At 49.0% G+C, this 11473-nt stretch overlaps 1 protein-coding gene across 1 annotated transcript; it reads right to left on the bottom strand.

The window, feature by feature from the left end:
- Positions 1 to 641: 641 nt before the first annotated feature.
- TEKT4 (tektin 4) lies at positions 642 to 6106 on the bottom strand. Its single transcript, XM_038151646.1, has 5 exons — positions 5584 to 6106; positions 4025 to 4095; positions 2386 to 2529; positions 870 to 1152; positions 642 to 653 (listed from the first exon to the last, which is right to left on the bottom strand). Exons 1-5 carry the CDS (start codon positions 6100 to 6102, stop codon positions 642 to 644), a joined length of 1029 nt encoding a protein of 342 aa, XP_038007574.1. The 5' UTR covers positions 6103 to 6106.
- Between the last annotated feature and the right edge of the window lie 5367 nt (positions 6107 to 11473).

Here is an 11473-nt window from a genome sequence, read left to right as displayed (position 1 = left end):
AATTGCCACCAGGGACTAAGGAATGGCTTTTTTCCCACACTTCCAATGGCCTCGGTCCAGAGATGAGGAAAATCTTTAATCTCAAACTTTTTAAAGAAGGAGCAGGACATAATTTAAAAAAAACAGTAAATCATTTTTAAAGAGCACAGAATTCCATGGAAAATCCACAAAAGAAGGAGCTGCTCCACGTTGGAGGAGGCTGAAGTCAACTGCCAGCTTGACTTCACTGGCATTCCAGAAAAATCTGGGAATCCTGGCTCAACCCGAGCTGCCTGATCAGCCAGTTTTAGGGTTTCATTCAGGGATTAAGGCGTTTCATTCAGGATTAAGGTGTTTCCTTCAGGATTAAGGCGTTTCCTTCAGGATTAAGGCGTTTCCTTCAGGTTTAAAGTGTTTCATTCAGGATTAAGGTGTTTCAGGTTTAAAGTGTTTCATTCAGGTTTAAGGCATTTCATTCAGGATTAAGGCGTTTCATTTAGGTTGAAAGGGTTTCATTCAGGATTAAGGCGATTCATTCACGATTAAGGCGTTTCCTTCAGGATTGAGGCCTTTCCTTCAGGATTAAGGCATTTCCTTCAGGATTAAAGGGTTTCACTCAGGATTAAGGCGTTTCACTCAGGATTAAAGGGTTTCCTTCAGGATTAAGGCGTTTCCTTCAGGATTAAGGCGTTTCACTCAGGATTAAAGGGTTTCACTCAGGATTAAGGCGTTTCACTCAGGATTAAAGGGTTTCCTTCAGGATTAAGGCGTTTCCTTCAGGATTAAGGTGTTTACCCGAACACCATCCCACCAAAAAGCACCGAGATCACAACAAAACCCCAAAACCTCTCCCCGCATCCTAACGTGACACAAAAATATTTCGCTCCTACGTGGATGAAACCATCCTTTTTCGGTTTAACGACGCCAGAATGCCACGAAATGCCCCGGACCTGCTGCAGGTGCTGCTCCAGGCGCAGTTTGGCATCATCCAGCTCCCTGCAGTGGCTGTCGAAGGCCTCGCTGACCGCGGCGCGCTGCATGCGCAGGTCCTCGGACGCGTCGTGGATGATGTTGTTGATCAGGGATCGCAGCTGCACCGACGCCAGTTTTTCCTGTTCCGCCCTGGAAATGTTGTCGTGGCTGAACTGGGCCCAGGACTTCGGTGTGGAGGCGCTGGAAGAACAAGGAAGGGGGTAAATTGGGAATTTTGTCCTTGAAAAATGGTTCTTTCTCTGGGAAAGCGGGGTCGGCTTCCGGTTGGTTCGGCTCTTGCTTGTGGGGTGGATTTGTCGTGAGGAACAGAGTGAGTCCTTTAATGAGTTAATAAAAAGTCTCAAATAAATTAATAAAAATTCTTAGATAAATAAAATATTCTAATAAATCAATAAAAATCCTCGAATAAATCAGTTAAAGTACTTGAATAAATTAACAGACATTCTCGGATAAACTAATAACAAGTCAATAAAAATCCTGAAATAAATCAATTAAAATCTTCAAGTAAATCAGTTAAAATCCTCAAATAAATGAATAAAAATTCTTGGATAAATTAATAAAATATTCTAATAAATCAATATAAATTCTTGAATAAATCAATAAAAATCCTCAAATAAATTAAGACAAATTCTTGACTAAATTAAGAAAAATTCTAATAAATCAATTTAAAAAAATTAATAAAAAGCCTCAAAAATCTTCCAAAAAATTAATAAAAAATCCTTGAATAAGTCAATAAAAATTCTCAAATAAATAAATAAAAAATCCCCAAATAAATAATCTCTCACTTCTGTGGCTTCAGAGGGAACAAAAGCCTGAGATAAAATCAGCCCAAGTGCTTCCATCTTGAGCTAAAGCTGCTCAAAATGTTCACACATTTTATTGTCCAGTTCAGTCCTGGCAAATAAACTCAGGAATATATCCAGGATCTACAGGCTGGAAATAAAAACAACAGGATCTTCACAGGCTGGAGAAGGGAAGGCTCCAGGGAGAGCTCAGAGCCCCTTCCAGAGCCTAAAGGGGCTGCAGGAGAGCTGGAGAGGGACTGGGGACAAGGCCTGGAGGGGCAGGACCCAGGGAATGGCCTCACATGGAGAGATGGGATGGACAGGATATTGGGAAGGAATTCCCTGCGAGGTTGGGGAGGGGCTGGAATAGAATTCCCAGAGATGCCGTGGCTGCCCCATCCCTTGGAAGAACCCAAGGATTGAGTTTGGAGCAACCTGAGATGGTGGAAGCTGTTGGGATCAGAACCGGATGAGCTTCCAGAAACTTCCAACCCAAATATTCCACACAGGACATCCAGCACAGCCTTTCCATCCATGGAGCTGCCTTGAAGCTCTTCCCATGCCCAGTCCCAGCTGGGATTGGGCATTCCAGGGGTGCCGTTCCAGGAGGATGCAGGGAATTACTCACTTCTCCTCGAACTTGACGGAGCTGGGGTGGAACTGGACGTTGGTGCTGTCGGTGCAGTAGCCGACGCATTTGTCGTCGATGTGATACGTCTCCACCTTATCCGACCAGTCCAGCTCGCAGTTCTCCTTCTGGATCCGGTTGGATCTGGAAAGTTGGGATCCCAGCTCAACTGGAAGCAAGAGAATTCCCAACCCAGCCCTCTTTGGGAAGCACAGCTCCACCCTTTGTGTTCCACAGGGAAGCAAAGCAAGACCGTGACATTCCTTGCGGGTTGGAAAAGCCCAAACTCTCCCTTCCCACATTCCCTCTCCTGGAAGAGGAGCCCGACTGAGATGGGATTTTGGGGAAAAATTCCACTGTGAGGGTGCCTGGAAGAGGAGCCTGAGATGGGATTTTGGGGAAAATTCCAACGTGAGGGTGTCTGGAAGACGAGCCTGACTGAGATGGGATTTTGGGGAAAATTCCACTGTGAGGGTGCCTGGAAGAGGAGCCTGAGATGGAATTTTGGGGAAAAATTCCAGTGTGAGGGTGTCTGGAAGAGGAGTCTGAGATGGGATTTTGGGGAAAATTCCAACGTGAGGGTGGAGAGGCCCTGGAATAGAATTCCCAGAGCAGCTGTGGCTGCCTCTGGATCCCTGAAATGTCCAAGGCCAGGCTGGAGCACCCTGGGATTGTGGAAGGTCCCTGCCCATGGAACTGGATAATCTTTAATGACATTCAGATTAAAATTGCTGCTTTGTTGTTAATTAGAGTGACACATTGCACAGATAATTATAATTATAATGATTCTAATTTCAAAAGCCTGTGGGTTGTTTTCAGCTGATAACGCCAGGTGTCACTCTCAGCCAAGGAACTGGGAATTCTCTTGGAAAATGGGAATAAAATGGAGTTGAAATGGGATTAAAACTGGACTAAAATGGGGTTAAATGGGGCTAAAACGGGAATAAATGGGGCAAAATGAGACCAAAATGGGAATAAATGGGCTAAAACTGGGCTAAAATGGGATTAAAATGGGGCTAAAATGACCTTAAAACTATTAAAACCCCCAAATTAAACTCATTAGGCTCCTCTCATGCTCCAATTAATATAACAGAGCTACTTTATATTAATTGGCATTTACAGCCATTCTTTAAAAAACAGCATTTCTTTTATCAGGTAGAACAGGAGCAGACTGAAGGATTTTTTAAACTAAAGTATGAAGCTTCCAGCATAATTCCTTTACATTGATGGAATTTAGGATACCAGTACATCTTTCCAAAGGGTCTGTTAGAAATTCCAAGCGAATAATCCTTTGGAATGGCAAGGAGCACCCAGCCCGGCACAGAAATTCCAGATTTAAAGTTCACACTGACCTCTGGTGGCAAAACAATTCCTCTTGGAAAGCTCCTTCGGTCCCAAAAATCCCTTTAATGATACAAAGATACTCCCAAGAAGATATCCAGAGAATATTTTTATGGCATTGGAATTTAGTGTCGGAAAACAAATCCAACAGAGTTGTGGAAAGCAGGAAAATCTAAATCTACCTGAAAATCCGGGTTTCCATGGAATTCCCTGAGCTTGGAAGCCTGGCCTGGCTGAGGGCTGTGTCCACCTTTATCCCAGGAATTATTTGGCTGAAGAATCCAGGGAAATGTTTTACCTTATCTGGGTGGTAGCTTGGATGATGGTTCTTTTCAGGAGATCTCGGATATCCCGGATCAGATCCGCTTCCTAAAGAAAAACAGGGAGAATTCCATGGATCCAGAGCAGGAAACACAATCCTGAGGAGCAATTTGGGGATAAATCCTTCAGCTTCCTTATCTACTCTCACTTTGTTCTGGTAAAACTTGGAATTTTGGCATCACCAGATCCTGAGGGAACTCAGCTCTAAACCTATGGAGGCTGAGAAACCTGGAATACTTCAAAAGCCTGGGAATTCTGTGGGTTCCGTGGAAAAATCTGTGTGCTATCCTGTTATGGAAGGAATTCTTCCCTGGCACAGATTCCCAGAGAAGCCGTGGCTGCTCCATCCATGGAATGCCCAGGTTGGAAGGGGCTTGGAGAAACCTGGGATAGTGGGAATAGAGAGAAGAGGTGGGAACTGATGATTTTTAAAGTCCCATCCATCCCAAACCTTTCCAGGATTCCACGATCCCATCAGATTAAACGGAATAAATTAATTCCCTGCTCAGTTTTAAGACAGGGAAAATCAGGGAATATCCCCGTGCCTGGAACCGTGGACTTGATGAGCTTCAAAGTCTTTTCCAACCTAAAAATTGTAGCAATTCCCACATGGAAATATCCTACACCGACTCTCCCCTGTTTATATTTTTGACTGGAAAAACCTCTTAAATATTGATTATAAATCAGAAATTACACCAAATTCCCATTCAAAATATTCCTAAATCCTATGATGCCTTCTGTGTGGAATCCTAGAATATCCTGAGTTGGGAAGGATCCACAGGGATCAAGAAATTCCTGGTTCTTCCCAGGATAATCCCAAAAACCCTACCAGGTTTAAACATTTCACTCTGATCTATATTTTTCGAACATTAATCCTCTGGTTTAATGAGTAACTGATCATGAATCGGCTCTGATTGGAGGCTGTAGGTGAATAATCATTAATTAATGTATGGGATATTGGAATAGGTGTGATTCCAGGATGGAAAATGTGGTTTTGGTAACATCCAGCACAAGAATGACACTGGAATTTGACAGGAATCTCGGTGACAGGATCATCAGCTTGGAAAAACTTGGGGAGAACTGACAGAAACTGCCAAAATTTGGACAATTTGAGCATGGGAACAGCCAAGGAATATCCCAGTATTCCTGAACTTCTGGATTGTGGAGTTTTAACGTGTAACCTGCAGAGAGGAGGGGAATTTCAAGGCGAGTATAGAAGGAATTTATGCCGGAATAGGATTTTTGTGTTGGTGCAGGAAAACTCTGGGTCGGTTTTGTTGGGGTTTGAGTGGGGGAGGGATCTGCTCTCCTCCAGCCACACTTTCCAAAGTGATTTGAAACACTTTTTAAACACAGCAAGGACTCGAACGAATCCTTGGAGTGACACCGGGAGCGCAGGAAGGAGCTCCAGACCCCGAATATCAGGAGACACTTCCAGCAGCCGCAGCTTCACCTCCTCATGCTGCTCCTCATTTCAGCGCCGTCCCCAGCACGGCAGCAGCGCCAGGGCTGTCACCAACCCCCGGCGCTGCTCACCTTCAGCAGCTGCCTCTCCACCTCATCGATCACCAGGTCCGGGGGCTGCCGCCGCTCCCGGCACTCCAGGTTATCGATGACAACCGAGTAGGGCACCTCGGTGGCATCGAGCGCCCGCTCCAGCCGCAGCTTCTGGGCCGCCAGCAGGTTGGTCTCGGCGTCCAGCTCCATGATCTCCTTCTGCAGCTCCACCCTCCAGAAGTGGATGTCCTGCAGCCGCTGGCCCAGGGTGGCCTTGGAGTGTCCCTGGGCTCGCTGCGCGCTGGCGGCCGCTCGCTTCACCAGGTGCTTGGCCTCGTCGCGGCCGCGCTCCGCCTGCTCGCCCGCCGTCAGCGCCTCGTAGCAGACGCCCATGTTGCGGCGGTGCCACTCGGGCAGCTGGTATTTGGCGGTGCGGAAGCCGGCCATGGCCATGCCGCAGCAGGAGCGCGGCCTCTCGCTGGGGACCACATCGCAGATCTTGCTGGGCAGCGGGCAGGAGGGAACGACCGGGGGATGCGGCTCGTCGGGCTGCGCCATGGCGGAGGCTCCGCCGCTCGCCGCTCCCGCCCGAGCGTCCTCCCCTCACCGCGGCCACCAACGACCGGGCTGTTGATGGACAGCTGCACGCACCAATCAAAAAACCGGGTTTGCCCTGAGCGCGGCGCTGATTGGCGGATGAGCCGTCTGTGCCCGCCCCCACGCGGCTCGTTGCCGTGGTAACGGGAAGGCGGTTGCAGTTAAACTGGGAAGGCGGCGGTGGAGGCCGCGAGCTGCGCAGGGCTGAGGGGAAATGCCAGGGATTTTGGGACGGTGAGGGCACCTCGTTCCAGGAAGGAAAGGAGGGGTCCAGATCCGGTGCTTAGCAGCACCTGGAGCCTGAAATCTGGTGTTTGCTGCCACCGCCAGAGCCCAGATCCAGAAATTTGTCGGTGCCAGCACAGCCCAAGTCCAGCAGTTTGCTGGCACGGAAAGGCAAAATCCGGCAATTTCCCGGCACCGCCCAGGTCTGGTAATTTGCCGGTGCCAGAAATCCAGATCCAGCAAATTGCCGGTGCCTGCACCGCCCAGGTCTGGCATTTGCCAGCAGCGGCACTGCCCGGATCTGGCAATTTCCGGCGGCTGGGGCACTTGGGCTGTCTGGCTGAGCAGCAAAGGTGACCCTGAGCCAGGAGCTTTCCTTGGCTGCAGCAGAGCCTCGGCGCACAAAGACCTTGCCCTGTGCCAGGAGGGATTGTGCCAACGGAGCCGACCCGAAATTTCTTCTCCCAGGCAGCTTTAGGATGCACAACATGGAGAAACCAGAGCCGACTCTCAGCTTTCTGGAGCCCTCCAGAAGCATCGTGTGTGGGAAGCAGCCTGGGAGCAGGGTTTCAGTGCCAGGGGTGGGCAATCCAGAGCCTTTTTCTCCTCTGTGCGCTGAGGGTCTGGCCCTTGCCCTTGGTCCGGCCGTGCTGAGGGCTGCTCGTTGCCATGGTGACAGAAAAAGGCGGGAAGGTGCCTGAGGGAGGTGTCATGGCGGCCGGGGTGGCCCTCATGGAACCCTAGGAAGATCGCTGAGGTTGAACGTGCCCAGAGGAGAGCAACAAGATGAAGGGCTTGGAACACAAATATTTGGAAGAATGGCTGAGGGAGCTGGGGTTGTTTAGCCTGGAAAAAAAGGAGGCTCGGGGGTGACAGGGTTTCATCCCAGTTCCAGCCGTTCTAGTTTCCCCCGGAAAATTCCAGAGAGCCCCCGCTGGTTTTAGGCTGCTCGATTGAACACATTTGCGCTCTTTGTTCTGCTTTTATTCCCAAATATTCATTGTTGAGGCCTTTCCAGTGACTCTGGTCCTGTTGGCGAAAAGGGAAAGGGTAATAAAAGAGGAAGGGACGTTTGGCTCTCCCGCAGGAGATGTGGATCTTGATGAGATTTGTGGAATTCTCTGGCTTGGGAAAGGTGCTTTTTCCAGCTGGCAGAACTTTGGGATGAACCTGGCAGGTGTGGGCAGAATTCCCGGAGTTCCACAGGGAATCCCACGCTCCAGGTGGATTTTAAAAGCACCTCTCCATTCCCGCAGAGGGGAATCACTGCCATTTTGGAAAACTGGGAATGTACAAGGAAAAGCAGTATTTGGAGGGAATTATTGCTCAGATTCCAGCTTCTCCCAGCACCTCAGAGCTTTGAGGGCGATTTTGGGAAGGATTATGGATATCCCTGCTGGATTACAACAGCGCTGGGAGAATTCCAGCCTCCAATCCTGTTTGCTCCCAATCCTCCCCACACTCCGCTCCCGAGCTGATTAGCTCTTGGAATAATCCCTGGAATGCAAATCATCCCAGGCCTCTTCTGGGTTTAGGATCTTTTCAGAGGATAAATGGGATCTGATGGAATTTCTGGGATTTGCTGTGTAGGGAAGTGCGGGTGTCATTTATTTAACTCCTTCGTGGAAAAAAGGGATAGAGGATTTTTTGGGATGCTGGCAGCAATTTGGGAAGGGTGGATGAGGGATGCAAAAATCATCCCTGGGACAGCTCAAGGAAAGGGAAAAGAGCCCGCCCCTCCCGTCTTTCCCAGTTTTCCAGCCTAATAAAAGGATCAGGGATGGATCGATCCTCCTGGGGAGGGGAAGGGACACAGGTGTCCCCTCATCCCGGTGTTCCCGTGTCCCCTGTTCCCGCTGTTCCCGGCACACGTTCCTCCACGTGCCTGCGGCGCTGCTGCCGTGCAGGAGCCGCTCGCCCACGCAGCTCCAATTCCCCGTCTGGAGCAGGGAAAAAAACCTGGAGCGATCCCAATCCCAACATTCCCGGCTGGCTGCTCCCGGTGTGGGGGGACGGGAGGGGAGAGGACACATCCAAGGGAATTTTGGGATTAAGGAATGTGGCTGTGCCCCGGGGAGGGATTTTTATCCGGGCTGGAGGGGGATTTGAACACAGGGATTTTATTCCCGGCATTTGGAGCAGGGGATTCTCCGGGATAAAGGGAAAAGTCGGATGTGCTGGGATTTGGGGAAGGAAGGGGGGATTTTGAATATTCCAGGTGTTGCTGGCTCTGATCCCAGCGCTGTGCCTGGAGTTTTGTGGGATTCCTTGTTTTCCACTCAGGGAACACTCTTTGTTTTCCAAAGCAAATCGCTCTTTCGGGAGAGGCCACACGGAAAAGCAGGAAGGGAACGGGAGCTTCCCTATAAAATATTCACAGGCTCAGCTCCGCCGGAGCCTCCTGAGGAATTTTGGGATCTGGGATAATGAGGCTCTGCTGCTCTTCCTGCATTTCTGCCTCCTCCTGGCTCATCCCTTATTAATGTGCCCTTTCCATGACTTTTCGGGATGGCTCTTCCTGCGGGAGCTTTCGATCCCTTTGTTCCTGCTCGAGGAAGGGAAAGCACCGCTGGAAAAACGGGAGAAGGGAATTTCCTTCATGGAATTTGTTTGGATTGATGGGATTTTATGGAGCATCCCATTGCAGCCCTGCCATGGATGGGGACACTGGAATTCTTTCATCCCAGCCTGGAAAACATTTTTATGGGAAAGAAGGAGGAATTCTTTTTCTCCTGGGATAATGTGGAGTGCAAGAGGAGCCTCCTGGAAAAGCTTTCCCATTCCAGGAGGAACCTGGAGGCTCCTGCTGCTCAAATCATCCCCAGGATGGATCATTTCTCCCATTTCCATCTCTTTTTTTATCCTAAAATCCCCCTTTTTTGTGGGATTGACTCTGGAATGGTCAGCCAGGATGATCCTGGATTGCTCCAGGAATGATTTGGATTGGAAGGGATCTTAAAGCTCATCCCATTCCAACCCCAACGCTTCCCATTATCCCGATCCTCATCCAGCCTTTCCTTGGACACTTCCAGAGATCCAGGAATTCCACAGCTTCTCTGGGAATTCCATCCCAGCCAGGAATTCCTTCCCAATATCCCATTTATCCCTGTCCTCTGGCAGTTGGAAGCTATTCCCCCTTTTCCCATCATTCCATACCCTTGGGAATATTCCCTCTCCATCTTTTCTGGAGATTTCAATCATTCCCATCCAGCTGAGGGGATTTTCCTGGGAAAAAAAACAGGAAAAGGTGGTTTTATCCCACTTTTTTTTAATGCCGGGAATTCTCCATCCTTGGAATGCAAAGAGGAAAAGCCAGGAGAGTGGGAACACCGGGAATTCAATCCGAGGGAAGAGCGGGAGAGATTCCAGCGGGAGTGAGGTCAGCGGGAATCCTCGGCAGGAAAACCCGGCTGGTTCCCATGGAAACGCCCAGCCAGGATTTCACACTCCACGAGTTTCAAGTCGGCATTCCTTAAAAAAAAAAACGGGAAAAACCCAGGGAGGGAATCCTGAGGGAACCCCTCCCGCACCTTTATTTTTCCTTCATGGAATGCGTGGATAAATGGGAATATTTGGGAGTGGAGCACAATTCCAGGGAGCTGCTCCCAGTTCACACACTTCCAGGTGATTTTCCAAGATTCCAGAGGGTTTGGAATCATTTTGCTGTGGGATAATCAGCGGCACAAGGAGCTCGTTGGAAACTAAAGGAATTTTAGGGGATAAGTGAAAGAAAATGAAGGAAAAAAGGGAATAAGAGGAGCTCGGAGGTCAAGAATCCATAAAAATCCTGATTTTCTTCTTGGGAAAAACACGGAATTGCTGGATTTGGGAGGAAAAAGGAATTTTAAGGAGGATTTTCCATTGGCAATGAGAGGTTGCCATGGGCAACCGGAATTCCAGCCCCGAGGTGGGAATTCAGGAATTCCTGAGTGGAGCAGGGATTCCCTTCCAGCAGCAAAGCCCATGGAAGAGGGAAAATCAGGGAATGCAGCTGGAAAATCCAATTAAAAAGAATAAAAAGAGGCAAAATTCCCAAGTTGGATCTCTTGTGGATTCTGAAGGGATGGAATTGTGGGAGAAAACGGGAAGGGGTTTTCTGGGATGAAGTGGGATGAGTGGGAATGGGAATTGACATTATTCCATAACTGATCCACAAAAAGTCAAATAATCTGGATTTTTGGGGATGATTCCCAAACTCCAGAAGCAACACTGGGCTGGGCAAATTTGGGAATTCTCTCCCCAGAGAGAATTCCAAAAGAAATCCATGGATTTAGCCATAAACCAGGAGTAATGATGAAACTGGATTGGGAATTTTGCTACTCCTTATCTCCTTTGGGATACACCAGATGGATTTATTGGAGCCAAAATATCCCAAAAATCCCCTTTAAATGGGAAATAAACCAGGAATGAAGCCCAAGGAGAGCCCGGAATCTTGGGAAGCTGCTCCAGCTTTCCCTGGGGATCCTGCTGGAATGAAAGCCCCCCTGCAGGGCAATCCTGAGCCTCTGGAATCCTGGAATTAGGGAATGGTTTGGGATGGAAAGCTCAGCCAGTTCCATCCCAACACCTCCCACAATTCCAGGCTGTTCCAAGCTCCATCCAGCCTGGCCTTGGACATTCCCAGGATGAGGCAGCCACGGATTCTTTGGGAATGCTGGGATTTTAGGGAAAATCATGGAAAATGCTGTTCCCCAGGGAATTTGGGCCTGGCTGGACATTGAAAAGAGGAGGAGAGCAAAGGAGATAAAAGGAAAATTCCTGAATATTCCTTGGAATGTGGGATGGGAATGGGAAGAGCCTCCCGTGACCTGGAGGGAGCTCATTCCTGCCTCTCCCAATCCCACATTAACCCCGTTATCCCAATTTTCCCTGGCTAAAACTCCCTCTGGGGAGGCTCCTTTCAGCCTCTGGATCATTCCCAAAGACTCGTTCTTATCCAGGCTTTTAGAGCCAAAGCCGGGCTTTACAAAGCTGGGCTTTTAGAGCCAAAGCCAAGCCTTGGAGGCTAAACCAGGCTTTTAGAGGCTAAGCTGGGCTTTTGAGGCCTCCCATGAATATTTTAGGCCAGAGCAGCACAGGGATGGGAGATGCTCCAGGGGGAATTTTC

The sequence above is a fragment of the Motacilla alba genome, chromosome 14 (assembly GCF_015832195.1).
Source record: "Motacilla alba alba isolate MOTALB_02 chromosome 14, Motacilla_alba_V1.0_pri, whole genome shotgun sequence".
Taxonomy (NCBI): Eukaryota; Metazoa; Chordata; class Aves; order Passeriformes; family Motacillidae; genus Motacilla; species Motacilla alba.
This window is presented reverse-complemented; position numbering and strand designations above follow the sequence as displayed.

Excerpts from the sequence above, each read along its gene's own strand:
- TEKT4 (XM_038151646.1), bottom strand. The coding sequence starts at position 6,102 with ATGGCGCAGCCCGACGAGCCGCATCCCCCGGTCGTTCCCTCCTGCCCG. Across the intron at positions 4,096-5,583 it reads TGGAGAGGCAGCTGCTGAAG|GAAGCGGATCTGATCCGGGA; the intron begins GTGAGCAGCGCC and ends GTTTTTCTTTAG. Across the intron at positions 2,530-4,024 it reads CAAGCTACCACCCAGATAAG|ATCCAACCGGATCCAGAAGG; the intron begins GTAAAACATTTC and ends CCAACTTTCCAG.